Consider the following 22948-nt stretch of genomic DNA (forward strand, 5'->3'; position numbering starts at 1 on the left):
CCAGACATTTCAAAATAACACATTTTAAATAGCGTGAAACCGTGATATTTATGCTGAAGGTTATCATACCATCAGAATCTTATACCGGCCCATGCCTACTGGTCCATGCAGGCAATTACACTAAAATGACCAAATAATAGGTCCCAAAAACTAGATAATGTGGAAAATGATTGTACTGTAAAAGTAGGGTCTATTGCAAAAGTGCATGTTGGCTGAGTGACAGATAGGCCTACTAAATGTAGCCTATATGGTGATGGATGTTACCGAGGCTCAGAGGAGGCACAGTCCGCCTGGAAGGCACTGCTCCCCAGCTGCAGCAGCGTCAGGTCCAGCCCGGTGAATGAAACGGGGACAAACCACTCTCTCCCCTGCTGCTTTCACACACATAAAGTGGGCTGAGCAACTGCGTATGCAACGTGTGTGTGTGTGTGTGTGTGTGTGTGTGTGTGTGTGTGTGTGTGTGTGTGTGTGTGTGATTCCAAGAAAACATCCCAGTGAGTTCACCCCTCGGACCGCGCACTGCACAGGCGCAGAACGCAGCTCGATGCTGGAGAAGCTGAAAGGCACTAAGGCAGCCGAACCGAGCGACACTTCCCAGCGGACAGCCGCCGCTGCTGAGCCTCCAGATTCCCGCCCGAGAACAGGCGCTTTTTAAAAAACCACGTGCAAACGCCGTGGGAAGGGAAACACCCCGCTGTTAGCAGGCTGAAGACAGAGCTGCGGTGCACAGGGATGGATTTAAGCAGATGATAGCTGACTGCATGAGGTACAGTAGAGACACGTCTGTGCGTCTGATAAGCTGCACTGTAAATTCATTATCTGCTGATTATCTGCTTGTTTGTAAACAGCGCTGTCTGTCCCAGGCGGGTGTGTTAAAGAGACGCATCAGAGAGCAAGAGGGCTTTAAAATACAGTGTCATCCATCCAGGGAATTATCAGCTGCGATAATTAGACTATACTGAACTCCCACGGCACGACAATCGGATATGGAAGATTTGAATCTGACAGTTACGGGCAGAGAACGGCGGAGGGAGAGAGAGGAGTGTAAAGTAGGCTGAAGTGGTCCAGCAAATTAAAATAATAGCCTACTGAGGCTTCCTTTCTATTTTTAATATAGGCCTACATTGCTTTTTTTATATATATATATTTTTCTTTACATTACATTGTTATTGTAATGTAATAACATCATAATCAAATGCAAAACATATTGGTCTTATTCACAGATAAAGGCTAGCCTATATTTAATTCTATTTTTTTTTAACAATTTAAAATAATAGCCTAACACTTTATTTTCACCACATTATTACAATTATAATAAGAATCATTATTATTAGGCCTGTTATTACCATTATTATTATTATTATTAGGCTAAAGCCTACATGATTAGGCCTATACAACATTTTAATTGCATTGCTTAAGTATTGGCAGGTGTTAGCAGATGGTAATTTGAACGTGACTATATTATTTGAAATTCATGTTTTACTTTTTAAATATATATTTTTTGTAAATATGGAGGATGGTGTTGAAAGGATTTTCATGTTCGTTTCATAATTATCCTAAAGTAGCCCTCGACACGACATTGGGTAGGCTATTTTTTATGAAGTAGGATTGGAAAGATGGGCACTGAAGTCACTGTAGGAGTTTCTGTGAAAGTGGCCATTGCATTCCATTTTTTTTTTAAATGCGCAATGTTGTTAGATTAAATGCCAGACCTTGGCTTTAATCTATGGCGACTTTCCAAAAGTCATTTCTTTTTCAGTATGGTTGTAGCGGATTTGCATTTAAAGTGTGATTAAATACTGTCATACTATGCAGTTGAATCGAGATGTTGGAAAATGTATTTGTTATGTGCTTTATTTAGGCTAGGCCTACATATTTATCATCTAACATTGGTTGTTGTCTAGACTGAAAAGCCTTCCCTGTTTATGCTCAGGCCTTAATGCATCAGAACTGCAGACACAAAATGGCGGCACATTGCCACAACTTTATTACAGCTGTCTCAGTTAACATGTCTCATATCTCATACAACACACACACACGCACGCACGCACGCACAAACACACACACACACACACACACACACACACACACACACACACACACACACACACTCTTGTTTTTCAGGCTTTTCTTTTGCATTTGCCATTTAAAAGTTTGCACTGTACTTTCTGCATATAATTTGAATAATGTGATCAGTGCAGAATGTGATGTATAGGCTACTGATGGTGGCCACACCACGTGACTTCCACCAACAGCATGTAAAATGACAGTGGAGCTGTACATAAAATGTTTAGTCAAATGTGTAATTAAAATATCTGACAGCTCGTTTGAACAGAACTTCTGTTTTCATTTACTCATTTTTTTCTCTTCTTTTTCTTTTTTTGACAGTGTTGACATGTAATAAAACGGCATATCGTGTGTAGGAATATGTGCCCTGAATAGTTTTCGGATTGAGTGTCCAGAGTGACAGAAACAAAAACAGGGTTCTGGCTCGTGCTGCTTAAACAGCACCAGTGAAAGGACCTGTTTCACACTGTAAAAAAAGGCTCTGTGGTCATTTCCCTGTCAGCCCTTATCTTTATTAGCGTTCACAAATGTCTCCATCAGTTTACACTGGACGCCGCCTCTCTACTTTCATGGCTAAGAGAGTGGCCGCTCTGTGTTTACAGGCCCACATCCCCTGTGTGCAACCCTCAGGAATGAACAGCACTTGGCTTTCAGGGGCAGGGAGAAGAAAGCAACAGGTTTTACACTGACGTACAGTTCTTTGGGTAGTTTTTGCCTAGTTCTTCTGAAAGATTAGTAGCTGGTATAATTGAGAACATTATTAAGGAGAGTGATGAGAACTTGTGGTCAGTGTGAAATACAGCTCAAACATGATCAAACTAAGTATAGTTGGAAAATGAAATATGTCAACGGGAAGTGTTGAAATGCTTTTAAATACATGCTAGAAAAGAGCATTTTTAATGAAGTAAATGTCTTTGAAGCATACATAATGGGTTTGTTAATCCCTCACCAATAGTTCCAGTCTCAGAACTAGCACTCAGAAAACAGTGTTTGCAGTGTGGAGCCGGATGACACCCCTGAGAGTCTGAGGCAGACTCGGAGCTCGGAGCAGCCGCAGCAGTGAGATGAGACACAGACACAGATGTGGGGTTATGAAGCAGTGTGAAAGACAATCTGCAGTGGTTCCATAGGTGTGAGAGACAGAAGGACTTATGGCCGTCAACATAATGACAAGGATAAATACATCCTCCATTTTTACTTGCACTATGTTAGTTTGACCAGCTTTTTTCATGTTTTTTTTTTGTTCCTTTCCTGTTAAAAAAAACAGTCTAATCCATCTAGTTTGAAACTGCTTTAGGGGCCCTGCATGTTCCATAATTCAATTAAAAAGGTGGCTCTAGTTTTAGTGTTACAGTACTGCACATGTCTTCTCATACAAGCACAGTTGCATTTTTACTACCTGTATGATAACAGTATGTCAGTGTGATTTGGTGCTGAGGCTTTGATCCAGAGTCTCTTCCACAAATCTGAAATAAAACCTGAGCGTTTTACCAGCTGACTACCTGTCATGGAGCTAAACAGTCTGTACGGACTAAGGTTCACGTGAGACGATTAGTAGGTGCTGCGTTTCTCTAGATACTGGATGAAACCATACAGCTCAGTGAAATTTGTGCAAGATTTTATGAGCTCGTCATGCCTAAGAGGAGCAGAGTAAATGCTGAACTGATGTGTGAAGTTTGTCCCATTGCATGATGGGATACAATGAAGGCTGTTCACAATGAAACAGTGTTAACCTTTTGACTAATGCTGGGCCACCTGATGCTGAACGACAAATGGCTGCAGACCCTAAAATAGATGAAATTTAAATAGTGATTTTGTATTGTGAAGGCTAACACCTTATACTGTATATCATTAGTGATTTTATATTGTTTTTGTATTATCTATATTTATATTGATTATATATATAAAATGGTTGAAACCCGATTAGTGATTTTGTATTCTTCATATCTTAATATGTGGGATTATTTCTGTCCATATTGAATCTAAAGTAAAAGATAGCTTAAAGTGCAGCCAGGAGAGTGGGAGACAAACAGTGTCAACAGCAATATGTCAAAACTTGATCTATAATCGTGTCAAATGAAAGTTTTATTTATTATTTTATCAGTCAGTGCCACCTCTTTTACAAGTGAGACCTGGCCAAGGTAGCAGCCGTACAAAACCACAACATAGTAAAAAAAAAAAACATTAAAATGTTAACTAATTACGTATGAGGTTTCCCTGCATTTTTTCCATGTTTACATCCTGTAATAAGCCACTACTTCTTGGCTCAAGTTAACACATTATTTTACATCGTCAAGTGACTTTGCCAGACTTTCTCACTAACAACAGCAACTGGTGGCTGGTCACCCAGTCCAATCCAAACAAATGACCTTGTTTTTGCTGAAGAAACATGCATACTTGTATTACAAACACATGCTGATATAGCTGAGATGAGAGAAAAACATTTGCTGAATTTATTTATGTATTATGAACATATTTTACATTCTTCAGTTCAGCTTTTTTTTTTTGTCAAAACATATGTGACTTGTAGTGGGGAATGACCTTTATTATTAGAACATCATAGTAGCAGACATTCCCAGACATGTATTAATTTCAGGGAGGTAAGGGAGGTATTTTATACACTACAATTAAAGCTTTAGTGCATAACATTTTGATATTATTGAACGTCTGTTACATTCAAGCCATTGCCAAATGAGTTGCTACAAAGCTAATTAAGACTATCAGCTCCACAAAACTCTCTCTGTATTTCTCAGTATGGCTATGTTCAGAAGATTGCGGCGTCCGGTGACTTTCCCGCGCAGAAGCTCGAGTGAAGATAATAACCTCTTCTGAAGAGTCCATCATGTTTTTTTAATCCTCCGTGTCCTCCTTGGCTACTAGCAACTGCGTGGAGGAAGGGGGAGGGGGCACGTGCACAGTCACGGAAGGCTTGTATCATGTAGACTAGAGGATGGATACCCGACCCGAGCGGGCCGGGTTCGGACAGATATTTAGAAATGATGTTCGGTTCGGGTCGGGCTCGGTCACATCAGCACGATATGATTGGGTCTCTTGTGTGCGCCTGTGTTAACGTGCGCTTGTTGCCCCGTGTGCGCTGATGCGCTCATCTGTTGACATTTCCGAATGCCTTCCTACAGTTGCTTAATAAAAGCGTGCTTTCCACACAAACAAATGTACATGTGTCATTAGTATGAGAAAAAAATGAGATTTTAACTGTCGGGCTCGGACATAAATATCTTAATGCCTGTCGGGCTCGGGTCGGGTTCAGTTACTGCTCTGTCGGGAAATGTATTAACACAAGAACACAATTACTCAAAATTAAAATTGAATGTTGGAGATTAAAAAAAGTGAGAGTAAATCTTGGAGGTAAATAAGGAGTAGTTTAGAGATAAGAACTGCAGCTCCGGAGAGTAAAATGGGACTAAAAAGAATATTAAATGATGTCAGTTAACTAAAATAAAAAAAATAAATAAATAAAAAAGAATACAAAGAAATCATCTATAATTTCTCACAGGCAAGTCGACATCGTCATCAATTTTACCACTGCTGATACAATGCTTTTTAGGCAAAGGTTGTTACATTGTTACATATTTACATAATTCATAATTTTGTCTGTATTCACAGTAAAAGCAATTGAGCAATTGAGATAGTTCCCACTCACACTCCTGGTGACAGAACCTCACGTTCATTGAAAAAAAGGCAGTGCAACAACATAGTGGCGAGCACTACACATACATGGAGCTTCTATAGGCTATATACTGAATATGTGCATTTGAGCTTAACTTGATGGCAGTGATCAATGGTGGCTTTCTACAATTACTGATAGTATTGGATTCAGACCATGTATTATTGGCATGGGAGAGTCTACATTACATTTGAAAAGTGTCACATGCCAGGTCTGTCGTGCGGTGGACATTTCTTTCTGCTTTCACAGCTACTCACTGATTACTCTGACAGCTAAATATTTTTCCAATCCTGCAGAGATGCTGCAGGAGAAGCTTTCAGCTGTGACGGATGAATGTATGAGCCGGGTCCAGGCCGGCGGGGTTACGGATCTCCTTCCAGACCAGTCACAACTGGGCCTGTCCACAACTCCCACCATTCCCAGCTCCAGTGAACCCGACCAGGTACGCATGGAGACCCTTTAGTCCACATGGCAAAAACACACAGTTGCCTCGTATGGCTGCAGTTTGTAGACAAGGGATGATTCTGTAGATAGTTAGAACTTAATTAAAATGGAATGACATGTTGATTGGGATTTTTAAATAAAAAATAAATCAAAACATATTTTCGAGCGAGGTTGAGGAGAAAGCAACAGTGGAAACATCTGTTTACACTAAATGGTTTACACGTACAGTACCCAAACCTAGCTCTTCAATAATTTTTGATGAATCTTTGTAAGTTGTCAAAACAAATAAAATACTTAAATTAATAAAATACACTAAAAAATGGAGTGGATATTAAATTTGACATACATGTATACTGCAGATGATTTATACGTTGCTCTGTAGTGCAGTTATATGCAAATACTGCAAAAATGGCATTGTGTTTTTCTTGATACCCTGCTTATAGGTTGTTGTGATGTGATGTATGTGTGTATGTGTGACATTGATTTCTGCTCTCTTTCAGAACATTGAGAACATTAAGGTTGTTCTTCATGAAAGGGAGCTGTGGAAGAAGTTCCATGAGGCCGGCACAGAGATGATCATTACTAAAGCAGGCAGGTTAGTAAAGCAGCGAACACACCATCAGTCACGGTACAGTCTATACCCAAAGAGGGGGAAATCATTCATTAGTTTTAGGTTAGGAATAGGTCACGGTGCTTTTATTCTTAATTTAAACATGTTTCTAATCCACCAACAAACAAAAAATGTTTTGCATGTACTTCTATTATTTTGGAAATGTCTGTGTATGTGTGCTTTATGTTAGCAAAGCTCATCTATTAATTCCATTATTAGAAATTACCTTAATAATCAGTGCTGGAAGAAGTATTCATGTCTTTTACGTGAGTTAAAATAGCAAGACCACATCGTACAAATACTGTTACAAGTAAAAGTCCTGTGTTTCAATCATTTTTTATTTTATTTTTTTATTATTGATATATTAACATGTAAAGATCATGTCAATATTGTAGTTTTAAGTACTGCATGTAGAGTTGGGTAGTTTTATATAAAATAATGCATCATTTTATAAGATGATCATAAGTTTTGTATGTAAAATCTTAATATGTAAAGTAACTATAGTCAGACAAATGTAATGGAGTAAAGAAATAAAAATAAATTCCTCAGAAATGGAGTATTAGTATAAAGTAGCAGAACATTAAAATACTCAAGTAAAGAACAAATAATTCAACATTATATTTAAGTAAAGTAGTTAAGTAAATGTAGTTAGTTACTTTCCACAACTGTTAATAATTAATCATTTTTCACATACCACACAAAAATGGAATTTAGATCAAAGCTACAAATAACATAATCAATTACAAGAGTTTAATCATTACAAAAAGTGATGCAGTGCCGTTAATAAGCCTTTCCTCAAAGACAGAAACTTGGAAAATGTTGCATGTTATTCATAGTCACTATATATCAAAAGCTGCTCATATTCTTTATACATTTTTGGAAAATTATAGAGAAAGTGATATTCAAGTGATGGATTCATTACGTAAAATGAGAATCATACCTTTCTGTGACCATCTGTTTAGACAGCTAATAATAACATATAGCAGTTATAGCTTTGTCTTTAAGGAAGAGACAGAAAGTTCCTACAGCAGTGACTACATAATTGAAAACACAAATGACTGCTCGGCTTGTTGGATTTAATGCGACCTGAGGATTATGTAGTGAGGCCTTTGGACATTAACCAGAGAATGAGTAGACTCTCAAATCGACCTCCGCCTCTCATTCCTCATGGGATGTTTTTTTTTCCAGCAAAAAAATGTAAAAGGTCACCACATTTTTTCCTTAATGCTGCATAACCGTAAGAGATGGGCTTTCCCTTGTCCAGCTGATAAAGTGGACTCTGAATCCTTAAAGCCCTTTGAAGGGCCGTGCAGTGGTTTAGTGGTTTAGCTGTGCAGCTGTGCTGGGAAACCTGTCTGGGTTTACCTACTGTCAGTCTACAGCAGACATGCTAAAGGTCACACAAAAACGGGCTTCATCCTTCAGAATCAACAGCTCTGAAAATGAACTCACACTAAATGATATCAACACCAGACTTAATTATTCAAGTATGTTATGAATAGTGCATGTAGAGCTACTCACCATGTTATCATGGCAGAACACCTTTGGTCCATTGTAATCTGGATGTTATAATAGCCTTGTGAAATATAGTTTAACATTGTATTAAATCTGACATTTGAGCAGAGCATTCTATAAGTGCAATTGTAGCATCCTGTACGTGAGAGTCATTTCCAGTAATTCTCCAAAAATGTTTCAAATATTAATCACGGAGCAGACGAAAAAAAATGTAACAAAATTAGGCGTTGTTATCAACTCGTATTGCTAACAATGGCTAACCTGGACAATGACACCTGGCAATGCTAACATGCTGATGTATAGCATGTTTATCATCTTAGTTAGGCATGCTGGCACAGTTCCTTTAGCTAATTAGCACTAAACACAAAGTAAAACGAAAGGTGATGAGAATATCCTTAGTTTTGTTAGTGTTTGGTCATAAACCAAAGTATTAATTGGACAAATTAAAATTTTGACCAATTGATGGGGCTAGATGGAAAGTTAAGGGATCTCCAAAGTGATTACAATTCATTCTCTAATGTAACATGAATGTCTGCACCAAACTACATGGCAATCAATCCAGCAGTTGTAGAGACATTTTATTAAAAGCCAATAATGTCAACCTCATGGTGGCGCTAGAGGAAAGATCAGGGGATCACAACAGTCATTTGGATTTATCCTCTGGTGTCCATGGATGTACAAAACTTCATGGCAATCCATCTAGTAGTTGCTGAGATATTTCAGCGTGGACCAAAGTGGTGGACCAACTAAGAGCCATGCCACGAGCATGTCTAAAAATCTTAAAATTAATCTATCTAGTCTATTTAGAGAGTACAATAAAGTGAGATGACATTACAACCATTTTTTTTTACTACTAATCAATAATCATTATTAGACCAAATTGAATTAAAACAATCTAGCTTATTAACAATTTACATTTTTACAGAAACTCTATTGTCCCAAGAACTGAGCCCTGAGGAACGCCACACCAACTAAGTGCAGTAGAACAAGCAAACATTTTTTTTTTTGCATTTAGCTTTAAATTAGATTTTTTACATCCTGTAAGTGGCATTTTTCCACTAATATAGTAATCCTAGTCATTCTTCTTCATCAGCAATTTTTGAAAAACTGCAAACGGGTGTTTATCAGATGTTTACATGTTTTCTAACTAGCTGCAACAGCACACTTAGTGCGTTTACATGCACAGCAGTAACCGTGGTATGGCCTTACCCCAGTTAAATGAATAACTGGGTTATGCCAGTTCTCCCCATATACATGGGAAGGGAAACTCCAGTACAGTAGGTGGTGCTCTGTCAACGTACAACTGGTCAGAATAAGGCTTTTTCTTCTGGTTGTCTTTTGTCAAAAGTGTAAAGAGTGCCAATGACAAGCTGCAGCTCAAAGCCAACAATCAGCAGAGCAGAGAGAGCAGATTACACCGGGGGCTTATTTCTGTAGTTCTGTCCATCATTCCCATTGGTTATGATAACATTTTACTCAACACTGGCTGATAGGCAAACCAATTGTGCATTTTATGACTAAAGCCCCCCTGAGGCCGACAATGTCGTATACAACAGCAAACTACACATTTTACGTGATATTCAAAATCTCCAGATCAATGCAGTGTAGAGACTTTTTCTTTGTTTAGAAGCAGAGAGATGCATCGTTTTAAAGAGGTCTTCATTTGATCATAGGCCTTCCATAGGCTTTGTAATGCAGCCTGGAACTGCAGAGACTTTGCACAATAATTCCAAAACGATAAATCCACAACTGAACGGTTATTTATTCATCTTTTCGTATAAAAAGGTATGTATTTACGTATTTACTTGACTCCTACAATGCAGTGGGGTGAGTGTGTCGACCAATCAGAGGCTGTCTTCCTGACTATCTTCTTCTTCTTTGGTGTTTTATGGCAGCCGGCATCCCCAATGTTGCAGATGCCGCCACTTTCCTGACTGTGTTGCTTGGCTGATACATATACTTAACGTGGAATGAACAAGTTGAAATAATGATAACAGCGTAAATGTAATAAATAATGCGTAGATTCTCATTTGCGCATTTGGATAGTAATTTAGGAAGTGTATTGGAGATGGCACAACTAACTTCTTAGATAAAAACATAGACTTTTCTGGGGGGAAATCTAAATGCTTTTTTTTAATACTTTGCTTGCTTTTAAACAAAGCAATGTCCATTTGCTACCCCTCACCATAGGCTGGATTTGTCTTCTTTGAGTTCTACGCAGTTCAACCAGGGATTTTTTTTCCTGTTGTTTCGTTCAAATATTTTTTAGAGGCCTCTAGAAGTAATCCTATCTAGTATTTTACAAGAAAAAGCAAAGATTGGAGTAAAATCTGAAGAAATGATTTTGTGTGGCAGAACTGTATCCTCTTTCCTATCATGTTGATACTTCCGGAGCTTTTATAATTTATTTTTCAACCTCTTGGGGAGTCCTGACGCCCACGTAGGTGTCCAAAAGCACAGGTTTAGATAACATGGTAAAACTAAGAACCTGTTTAAAAACTTTCAGATTTCTGGTCCAGTGGTCCTGTACATTCCACTCTACCGCTGTGGCTAGCAATGACTGTGTTACCGTCAGTATCTTATTAAAATTACAGTAAGTCCCAGATTGTAAAAGAACAAGAATGGGGCGCTCTGTAGCTCACCTGGTAGAGCATGCGCCCCAACAATGACTGTAGTACATGTCGTCCCCTCTCTCTCTGTCCCCATTTTCTGTCAATCCTCAGATGGACTAATTAACGCAATAAAAGCCAAAAAAAAATCTAATTTAAAAACAAAAGGGTATCTCTTAAGACTCTTAATGAGTCTTCAGTGTATCGTATGATAGCGTAGAAGAGGATGAGTGACTATGCTGTTCTATGTGGAAGTGAAAGGTCAAAGGGGAAAGAGTGAAAACACAATAGAGCAATTTCCAATGGAGTCAGCGTGTGGTCATGTGGATCTGGATGGTGTTGAGTTTGATGTGAGTAGAAAGCCTGTGAGAATGATGGTTGAAATGGACATTTCAAAGCCACGTCAAAATGTTAAGTGTTATATGTATCATTTTAAACATTACGTGATAAATTGACTGTGAAATTAAACTGCAAACACTTCAGGATTATATTATTTTCAGCTGTGTCTAAAAGCAGCTAAAATGCTGCTAAACTTTGTGCATGTGCTTTCTCAACATATTTGTGAAATGGGTTGCCATGAAAAAAGAATCTTAATAAACGGGTGTCCTCGTTTAAAAAAGGTTTGGGGCCCACAGTTGTGAGGAGGGTCATTGCAGAGGTGGCAGGAGAGGAGGTACAGATGCAGAGCAGCCAGGCCGTCATGCAGGGGATCCCACATTTTCCCAACACCCTGAGATGATTGTTGCTCAGTCCACTCCCATGCAGCACCTAGCCGAGACTAGTAGACTTGTTATTGTGAGTGTCATTGTCCAGGCGTAATCCTCCCTCTTCAAAGCACCCAGTGCAGCTCTTCCCTCACTCTCCCTCTTTGTACACAGCCCGTCAAGAGAGCAGCAGCGGGTTGATAAGAGGAATCCGGCGCCCACAATAGGCCGGGTCTACTAGGTTGTAGCGCTTCATCATCCCCCCCCAACACTCCTTTTGATCTTGCCGTGGTACTGGAGATTCCCAGAGAGGGAATGGATCACTGGAGGGCCTAAACATATGGGATTGTTAAGAGAAACAGCTGGCTGGGCACAGACACACACACGCACACACACCCTGACACTGATATCATACACACGCTCTCTATTTCTCATGCTCCTCTTAAACTCACTCACTTAGTCACACCACCGTATGTATATGCATGCCTTCATGTTGTCTTTCTTTGAAAATCAGTTGTCTAGAGTTGCAATACCTATGGTTTGTTTATAGATGTAGCAGATATGCAACACCAAGATATAGCATGTTTCATCACATGTATATAAGATTATAGACAGACACAAAGCCAGCTCAACGACAAGACTACAATGAAAGCCATTTTGCCTGAGCACAGCTACACATAGACTACAATAAGGTTGGTCATTACAGATAAAATCACAAGTTATGTTATATTCCAATTTCAACATATAATGTGTTGTACTATTCAACTGAGAAATCAATTATCATGTTAATCCAAATTGCAAGTAATAAAACCAGAGATATTAAAAGGATAGCTATCTCAGTATAAACGGTATAGCAAAATGTCAAATAATTGACAAATTTCTATCAGATCTTATATTTCTCAACTGTAGACTGCAATGGTTGTGCTGCTACTGATGTCACAAGAACAAGAAAAACACTCATTTACTTTTCTTTCTGTACTTATTTAAATGCTTATTAAACTATTTTTCAAATGTGGGCTCAATGGAGAAAACTAGTGAGATGCGCTGACAACGATCTGAGTAGTGTAAGGTGAATTACCACCATAGTTTAAAAAAAAATCTTGGATTAAGGCTGTTTGCTGACAAAAACTTCATCTTGTCACTCCTGTGAGGCAGTGGACTTACCGCGAATGAATGAAACCACATTCATTTTACAACACAGTTTGGGATTAGGCTAGGTGGGCTACATTTGAATCAATTAGAAGGAAGCAATGTTATGGATTGTTTTTTTTGTCACTTCTACTATCGTTCATCCAAAAATCACTGTCCTTGTTCATCCACATCTGGCAGCAACAATAATTGACAATGCTTTCAACAATAAAGGGTTAAGATGTATAGGTTCCAACACAGAGCACACTTCAGCTGAGATGTTTAAACATTTAATACACTGGGTTAGGTGGATTTTTAAAGGCCTCAGTGCTTCAAACAAAGAGTTTGTTGGATCGCCTAACAGCGTCTGGAACCCCCTTTCCAATAGTGGAACTGGAAAACTGTGTCCAACCATTTTTGTAACTTGCCAAAACATAATCCCACAACCCTCCCCCTGTACTCTGCAATTGGCCCCGTGTGTGGAGGTGTAAAGTAGGCGACACAATTTATTGCATCTCCCCCTCACTATGATTTCAAGTGTGACTGTTCTGAACAGGTATAACCGCATTTGCCTTATGTCATACAACCTAGTTCGTTTGAAGCATACTTAGATCTATGTAAGAGCATATGTGATTCTCTACAGAACCAAGACACATTTTGACTCAACAACATTAATTTGTGTATAAGATTGCGGTGCATCCAGTTTATTTGTCTGACTGGACAGACTAATTTCCACAGCTGAAGAGTGAGCAGCAGCAAAGCCCTCACTAGGTAGTTAGTATGGCCATATTACACAAATCCGAGGGCCACATGTGTTGACACAGGCCTCCATTTGCTCTGTCTGTATGGTGTGAGTGGAGACAGAGATGAGAAGAGGTCTGTTTTGAATGTTCCTCTAAGATTAACCCGTCTTTCAGTGAGGATGATACCGGGACTGATCTGTCCTACTGATTGGATTTGAAGCCTGGGAGAGAGATTTGAATTACCTGCCCTCAATCCCCCTCCTACTCTCTATCTTACGTGAGGGAGTATTTACAGTAACATGATCAGATGGTGTCAGGCACTATAAGCCTTTGAAGAAGGACATTTGCACCAATCGGAACAGCAAGCATGTAGATAGGGGTTTTGATGCTACGCCATTTTCCCAGAAAGCATGCAAGGCTTTCATGAGAGTGTCCTCCAATGTTTGAACATGTTGCCATTGGCAGCACCCACAGATAAACTGCAGGCCTTTTTGACCGTAGCCTCTTGAGCAATGACGAGTCGGTTATCTAAACTGTTGTCCGATCTCGGGTGCCATTAAAAACCACTTAGAGCTTTATAAGGGGCGCAGAGCCCTTTGCGAAATTTCCTTTGGCGCAGATGGGATGAAAACCTTTTTGGTTTCCCAGAAGAGGTCAGGAAAGGTAGCTCCCTTCATGTGTTTTATAGCTTTGAGTGCTATATTAACATATTCTGTCTTTTAGTCTGGAGGCATTTCAAAGATGAAAGATAGAGCATGTTCCCATGCTTTTTATGGCCTCCCGGTATCACAAGTATGAGAGGATTTCAGTCTGCTCCCAAATAAATGCCTGCAAGTTACAAAATCATTACCAGGCCAGACAATGTGAGATTTTGACAGTTAGGACAACATCAAGGAAATGACCCTGGAAGGTTTAACAAGTGGGTTTTCTTCCATAATGTGCTTAGTGGGGTTATCTGTGTAGAAGTAGGTTTCATCCACTTTATGTTCAGGTCAAGGTGATTTCAGCTTTCTGAGGCAAGGCAACTTCTCACCCTACTCTTCTCTCAGTCCCACGACATCTGCGGGTCCTTTCTCATCCTTAAGAACATCACTGAGCTACAGTCAGTGAGCTAATTGGATCTTCATCTGCACTCTCTGTGACAATACTACACTTATCCTCCACACACAACTGTTTTTAACAGCCCACCGGATCCTTTCTTAAGAACACAATCATTGCAGAGTGCAAAGTACAGACCTTTGGTAAAAGCAGGTTTTTGTTAGTCCCTATCGGTTGCATATGAAAAGACCGTTTCTAAAAAAACTGACAATCATGTTTACAAGTTTAGATCAAATCCTTCTTAAAGGTTCTAATCACACTGATTTCTGTTTGAGAATAAGAACTAATGTTGGTGCTTAAGCTAATTCATCTTATTTAATACTCAAGTGTTGCTTTGCCTTCATGTGACACATTTCTTATACCTTTCCTTTACATTCTTCAACAGGAGGATGTTTCCCAGCTACAAGGTTAAAGTGACTGGGATGAACCCCAAAACCAAATACATCCTACTTATTGACATTGTCCCAGCTGATGACCATCGCTACAAGTTCTGTGATAACAAGTGGTAAGTTTGCAATTGCAAAGCCATAAGGTAGCTGATGTTAGATATTGCTGTGTAACTGACATTATGAAGTCTACTGACTTTATGAGTCTTCTTTACTTCTATACACTTTGTCTCAGCATGTCACAATTGAACATTTCAATGGGTTTATCACAGAAACAAGCAGAAAACAAACTGTAACTTCACAGAAGAGATGTCCTGCGTGTAGTCCCATTGTACTCGCTCTCAGTCAGGCTGCCTCATGATGATATCTTTTAAGTAACTGACTTAAGAGGAATTTGGGAAATAAAGAGGAATTCAATGTGCCATTGTCCTGTAAAAGTTCTGTAAAAGTTGCATCGTTTTACTTCAGTGAGAGGACTAAGGACTACAGTAATACCTCGATGATTCTGTGAAACCCTGGATTAGAAACATTATATTGTTTGTGCCTCCAATGCAACAATTTTCTAAATTCTTGCTTTTTACAACATCTGCGCATGGCAACTACTGTATGGTTAACATTAAGGTCCAGACACACAAAGCCGATAATCGGCCGTCGGACAGTCTAGCGAGGTCAGTGACTCGAGTCTGTTCGGTGTGTTCCGTGCCGTCATCCATCGGTGGGGCCGTCGGCCTTCATTTTGGCCGATTGGACATGTATAATCGGTGGGACAGGCACTGCCGGCAGTCGGACTCAAATGACCCATCTGATTGGTAGAGTGCTAACCCGGAAACAGGGAGCGGAATTAGCGTGACTAGAGTCTCTCAAAATCTGACGAAAATCTTTTAAACTGACCTTTGTCGATCTGAAATGAACTGTAGCAACTGTATGGCCTATTTCTCGCTTAAAATGTTTTCAGAAACACGTTTCGGTGAACTATTTTAGTAAAATATGAGATCGTATTCTGAACAAGTCGCCATGACAGTCTGTCTTTGAATTTCCGGAGAAACCAGACCCACGTGACGCGTTCGTCCAATCAGGTTTTCATTTTTGGGAGACAATACAGATTAGCGCTGCCTGCTGTTATGGAGACGTATTACGTCTCGTCGCTTTGGTGTGTTCCGAGGCACTTTTTTGACCAACTCGGGGAGACTGATCAGTCCAACTGCCATTTCTGCCGAGGGTCGGCCTTCTGGTCGGTGTGTCTCGACCTTTAGGGATATATTCTGCTGATGGTCAAAAACTAACTAACTTTTAGAATCACTTTTATTGGCCAAGTATACTTACATACACAAGGAATTTGACTTCGGTAGGTGTTAACTCTCTATACATTCAACAAATGTAGCAGTAAAAATAGACATGTAGTCAGGGTTAGGCAACTAAAACACTTAACTAGTGTGTCAATTTTGTAAGCAATTTGGTAAGTTTGATAGGGAATTTTCAACACTAAATAATATCATATGATTTCAGCTAAAAGGGGTCCTGCATTATTACCTACATTAATGATGTGGCAGTCATTTGTAGAGTTTTAGGACCTTCATTATTTTAAGTTATATTGCACAATAGGGACCCAACTGCAAATGCTCTGGGGCCCTCTTAATCAGGCCCTGGCCCGTAGTTTGTAATCCCACAGTTCACTACAAAGGGCCAAACCATAACACCAATGTTCTGCTCCCTTCTTCTCTCCATGAGATAGAGGGACGAAGAGTCATTATGTGTACTTGCTGCTTTGGTCATGCCTATATTGCGTAAATATCTTTTTAAAAGAGGCACTTGATTCCTCAGATAACCATGATTGCCTTCTATTCAGCAAAGAAGCACAGTATTTACTAAAATACTAGAAAGAGAAAAAGCTGCTAGACTGAACTCAGTATTTTCCAGTGGACCCTGTATCTGGAGGCAAAGGCATTGCAGTCCTCCATCCATCAGTGTGACATTAGAACTGGCATTGCCAGTCTTGTCCATAAGTGGACAAAAAAGTTTTGCCAGGAAAAGCTGAAAAGAACACGAAAGAAGTTTTTTTTTACAGCCATTTGTTTCTGATCTTGTGTCATGGCCTGCAGTTGGCAGGTTCTGGTGTTCCTCAGCGACACCTTGGAGAAGCATAATTAGTAATGATGTTTTAGCAGAGGCCACCTCCTTCCAGTCTAAGGGATTTAATACTGTGAGGGTTGAGAGCAGTGGTATTTTACGCCTCTATAATGCTACATTATGGTAAAGGAGACTTGGTTAATGTGGAGACAGGAACAGACATTTTTAGTGAGTGATGTTAGATTAACCAAGACGTATTATCTAAATGTTGGATGGCATTAGCTTTTGAAGACAGCGAGAGGCAACATTAGGTTTTTCTATCATTATCAGATTTGTTCTGCATGTCTCTCAATCTGTTTTTAGGATGGTGGCTGGCAAGGCCGAGCCAGCAATGCCAGGCAGACTCTATGTGCACCCTGATTCCCCCGCCACAGGAGCTCACTGGATGAGGCAACTGGTATCATTTCAGAAGCTCAAGCTAACAAACAATCACCTGGACCCTTTTGGGCATGTGAGTACCTGCAGAGAATATTAGTATTTTCTATAACTCAAAACCTATTTAAAGAAAGGGTTAATGTTTTTACAAAATGTATTGGATTTTTGATTTTGCTATCATTCCAATAGTTAATGATGTGCGCTAATTATAGCAATCACAGAGGTTAGTTAGGGGGAGTAGTTGTGTGTGTGATGGTCTGCATTGCTGGGGTCCTGTCTTGTTGAGTATTTCTTTTTTTTTTTCTACATACAAGCTCATTTTTAAACCTTTCAATTTGCACACTCGGTTATGTAGGTGTTTTTAAACTTACTTGTTAATAAAGTGTTAAACACAGACTTCATGGCAGAACTCATTTTTTGCACCAGCACAAGTTAGAAGAAATGTCTTCAAATTCCCTCCAGTGGCATTTTTTTTAGCTAGATTCCCACAACAATAACATTTTACTCACCAATTTAATTGCTAAGATATGAGAATCATTTTTAACACTAAGCTTAAAAACGATGTCACATAGAAATCTAATATAATTTAGATAATATGGTTAATATGTGGATTTAATAAAAGTTCTGACTCATGCAGCTTGTTCTAGTGGACTAAGGTTGTGTACAATTGAGTTATCTGACACATCTGAGTCAATTCCATAACAAGTCCAGTCGACTCTCATAAGAGGCTACAGCTATGCTAGTGGTTCATTGTAAAGAAAACCAAACTGTTACAGAGATAAACCAAAGTACTGGACAAATTGCAATTTTGACCTGATGATGGTGCTAGATGAAAGGTCAGGGGAACAGTTTACAAAGAGTCTGCACCAAATTGCATTGTAATCCATCCAACAGTTGAGACATTTCTCTCTGAACCACAAAAAATGTCAACCTCATGGTGGCGCTAGAGAGAAGATCACCAAGGTCAATATTTATCCTCTGGGACACATTAATGTCTCTACCAAAAGTTGTGCCAATCCATTTTGTAGATGTAGAGATATTTCACTGGATAAGTGAAGTGTTTGACCTGCTGGTAGTACTACACTAAAAAGAAAAAGACCCGAGCAAATCGAGTCCTATTCAAGATGGTCTTTTTGAGGGTGCAAAGGATAAATGAAGTGTTGATGATCTGCCCTGTGCTATACAGTTAAAAAAAACAGTCTACTACAAAATCAATACATAATGCAGTAAACAGGGTTCTAAAGGTGAAATACCTTTAGATTGTAGAGCTATAGGCGCGTAACCATGTGTAAAACACTTATTTATTTCTAAAATTCCTTGTGCTCCCAAGGCAATTTATTAATTTCAGCTTTGCCTGACTGGAATACACCTCACACACTCCAATATACTGCTGAAATGTCCTGAAAGAATTAGAAGAAGTAAAAAATATTGCTGATTTTTAAAAGCTGATGTGAAAAAGTTGGTGATACATGTGCAAACAGCAAAAGGTGGAGTTTTTTTCAGATTTCTGAAAGGTAGGAATACAAAACTGAGAAGGCAGAGGCTGTAGAGGGAGGTGAAGAGTGTGACTGTGGCAGTGCTCCCCAGGGGAACTCTGGGATAGCTTGTCTGAAGCTATCCCATCAATGGGCGGGCTCATTAGATTCATAACCTCTCAGATCAGTGGTGGGGCCTGCTGTCAGATTGAGTTGAGTGCCTGGCTAGTGATAAGGGCGAGTAATGAGGACAGAGCAAGTTTGAGGCCAGGCAGAGCCTAGATGACACCCAGACCAGGAGGTGTGTAGTAGGGCAGCAAAGGAACTCCCATTCAGTAATAATTATGCACACTATTGAAGGTGTAAAAATAAATGACTAATTCAACCGTAGTTCTCACTCTTCTTCTTCAGTGGAACTCCCCTTTATGGTAGAGAGCAGACTATTGTAGAGTTCAGTACAAATAAACAATTACATTTTCCCACATTGGGAATTCCTGAGATGATGTCTTTTCACATGCATGTCTGTGTCGGGTCTGGGTTGACACCATGTAAATGTTTGAAAATCTCTGGTCTACAGTCTAGTCCCGTTGTAGAGTACTAGGTTATCAAGTTGTAGAATCAGCGTTCTACAGGACTACAGACTTCTAATCCCTATATTGCACCATATCCCTCACCCACCACCATCCTGTCTTGACAATGGACCTGCTCAACATCAGCAATACAAACTAGCTTCTGTTTACTTATAGCAAACAGATGTTAGTGACCTAGGATAGATTTGCCACTGTTAGCTACGAGATGTTCAGCGGAATCTCCACTTAAATGGAGCTGATTCATTTCAGACACTAGTGATGGAGTGGTATCATCACAAAGAACAGTCAATCATTAACCCTGTTTAAACACAGAATACCCATGTGCTATGTTGATTTAGCCCAGTATCTCAAATGATGGCGTCCATATTGGACAATCCCGCCCTTCACAATTTATGCCCATTTATGCCCAACAGTCAGTACCAATGCAGGAAGTATTATGCCTTTTATGTGGCAATGTGGAAAGTAATTGCCACATAGTGGACGGATGTGTAAACTGGAATTTTTACATTCCATCACAGACCTTAAATTGATAGTCACCTTTTTATTAACCATAAGCACAATCTTTCCCTAACCTTAACTAACAGTTTTACTTGCATAACCCAAGCCATCTTAACCGTAGCTTATTTGCCAATTATTTTAATTAGCTTATTTTACAATCTTTCCTTAACCTTAACCATACAGTAGTTGCCATTTACAAAAGGAAACCATCTTAAAACGTTATCACTGGACGTAATCCGGATTTTGCAGAATCATCCAATATTGACGTTCTTGTCCGGCGATCGGGTTGAGTCATTACATGTTATGGTGATAAAATAATACTTTTTGTCCTTCAAGAACTCTGGCAAGCACATATCAGATGAAGCAAATAATCATGCCTGAATGTTTTCATATTGGGAAAGATGAAAGTGAATACCTTATTTAGCTCTTTACTGGAGACTCTTGGGCGACTGTCTGAAAGTAGTGATCAGGGAAGCCTGATCACTACATTCAGACAGTCGCCCAAGAGTCTCCAGTATCATATTAAACAGCTGCCAGACAGCAGAGCAAGCAAAGGTCAACAGAGAGCCTCTGGTGAAGCAGCCAATAGCTTATCTGTGTCTCTCCAGCCTGCCTCAGCAACAGGAGCATGTGAGCAAGGGGCCATTCGGGGTTCAACCTGAGCCTAGCTCCCCATGCCCTGTTCAACCTTTGCCTCTCTTTGAGAGCCCCCTGGAGGAGAAGGCTCCTTGTGAGAGTGTCTGGCAAATGGAGGAGGGGAACCGAAGTGCAGAGCTTGATGCTTATCAGCACTGACAAAGCTGGACTAGTGATGACCCTGCCCTACTGTTGCTAACGCTTCGCTGGGCACAGCACTCAGCTGCGGTGAGCAGACTGATGCTAGTGAGCCGACCTGTAGCCACCCAAACAAACTAAACACAAAGCACGCTCAGCACATGCTACCTGCTATACTAATACAACACATTTAGATTAAAGATCAAGTTTTATGGAGATGAAAAATGCATCTAATCCAATCCAATCTAACAATTTTGCACTTGAAAGGCTCAATTACAATGAGGAATTCAGCAGATAATGGAAGGTAACAGGTATGGTATACTATAGTATTCATGTTAGCTTACTGCGTTAAAATAGATAAATCACTCTATCAAGCTAACTACTTCATTAACAATAATATCAAAGAAAGGCATAAACACACTCATTACAAATAGTTTGATCGTATGGCATGATTTTAGGTGTGTTAGATGGGTGGTCCGGGAGTCAGAAATGTTCTTGCATGTCCCAATTCCAAAATAGTTCAAGTGCACTGGAAGTTGTTCAGCTGCCAATAAAATTCCCATAATGCACTGTAAAAAGCAGTGAGCATAGACCAGTTGCAATGTTCACCGCCACAGAAAAAAATTCTGGGAGGGCTCAGGGTTGTCCCAGTGACATCAGTAAGTGCTTTAGGGCTCCCTTCGCTTGGGAGTGTTCAAATATGCAGACTTTGTGTGAGCGAATTACACTTTTTACAGCATTTTATGTTAATGTAAGTGTGATTTTCACACTGAATGACACCATTTTTTTATTGATATCTAGTACTGAGTTATGGTTCTATGGTACACATAGTTCACACAGTTAAATGTGCCGAGGGTAAAAGGTAGTGTACATTTACCTAAATAAGCATATGGTTTCTTTGAGAGCTGATGTGAGGCTTACATGTTTATTTGTTTTACACATTCAATTATTGTTAGTTAAAGTCTGTGAGAGTTTGTATTTAGGTGTTGTTGAAGTGACATCATTATCATGAGCTTTTTAATTATGTCCCAGGTCATTAACTCGGAGTTGCAATGTTCATTAAATCACTGGTTGTAATCGAATTCACTGTAGTGAATGAACAATGTTGCTGAATGGTCACTGGATACTCTGGAGAGAGCAATAATAATATCATGTGGTGTCCCAACCTCTTATTTGTCAGCAACTGTGTAATTTAGTGTTTATTAACCCTTTAAGCCAGTTATTATACATTATACATTGTCATTTTATTTGCAAACTAATGGTGAAAAACAAATGTCAACCACACCATAGTAGCTGTTCATAGACCGTTGCTACTGTCCAAGAAGTTAAAAATGAAATGTGTTACCTTCTCTTCTACTTTCTAGATCATCCTGAACTCTATGCACAAGTACCAGCCCAGACTACACATAGTCAAAGCCGATGAAAACAACGCCTTTGGATCCAAGAACACTGCCTACTGTACTCATTTCTTTCATGAGACAGCCTTCATCTCTGTAACCTCTTACCAAAACCACAAGGTACAGCAAGTCTCAACACAACATAATATAGATATTAAAATAAAGTTAATGAAATATTCCTAATTTTACAAATATAAAAGTAACATGTATTGGTGTCAGCTCTTAATTGTATGGATGAAAGGGGATTACACCCACTCATTTTTCTGAAAGTGAGTCATGTTTAACTAAGTTTGAGAGTTGTAAGGGTGGCAAATGTTGTAGATTGATGAAATTGAACTATTAAAGTGTGCACAGGGGTGCAAGCAAAGAACCTTAGCTTGGAATTTGTCAGTGTTCCTTTTATTTTACCTATGGTTTGAATGAGATCTTAAATGAAACGTTATTTTCCTAGATCACTCAGCTAAAGATAGAAAACAATCCATTTGCCAAAGGATTCCGGGGTAGTGAAGAAGGAGATCTGCGCGTTTCAAGACTACAGGGGTATGTTTACACAAAAAGGAACCAGGAAAGTAAAACTGATCCTGTCGGACCATTTAGCATACTAGAAGTCTCTCGTAAACATCAGCTCTTCAGGAGCTTTTTTGTGTATGGATATAAAAAAAATACCTTGCACCCTTGAAAGACTGTTTTGAGTGGAATTGCAGGCATGGCAGACTTATTCAT

General features: G+C 39.4%; 1 protein-coding gene across 2 annotated transcripts in view; it reads left to right on the forward strand.

The window, feature by feature from the left end:
- The window catches only part of tbx4 (T-box transcription factor 4), a 29011-nt gene that overhangs the window by 2632 nt on the left and 3431 nt on the right, over positions 1-22948 (forward strand). The window contains exons 1-7 of one of the 2 annotated variants that reach the window (XM_031285462.2): positions 498-766; positions 6049-6194; positions 6697-6791; positions 14989-15108; positions 17420-17567; positions 22193-22345; positions 22677-22765. In XM_031285462.2, the coding sequence (XP_031141322.1) occupies positions 6051-6194; positions 6697-6791; positions 14989-15108; positions 17420-17567; positions 22193-22345; positions 22677-22765 (749 nt within the window). In that variant the 5' untranslated portion in view covers positions 498-766; positions 6049-6050. Of the gene's footprint in view, positions 1-497; positions 767-6048; positions 6195-6696; positions 6792-14988; positions 15109-17419; positions 17568-22192; positions 22346-22676; positions 22766-22948 lie in introns of those variants that run through there. The other variant, XM_036001576.1, reaches the window with a different exon arrangement.

Source organism: Sander lucioperca, chromosome 5 (genome assembly GCF_008315115.2).
Source record: "Sander lucioperca isolate FBNREF2018 chromosome 5, SLUC_FBN_1.2, whole genome shotgun sequence".
Classification (NCBI taxonomy): Eukaryota; Metazoa; Chordata; class Actinopteri; order Perciformes; family Percidae; genus Sander; species Sander lucioperca.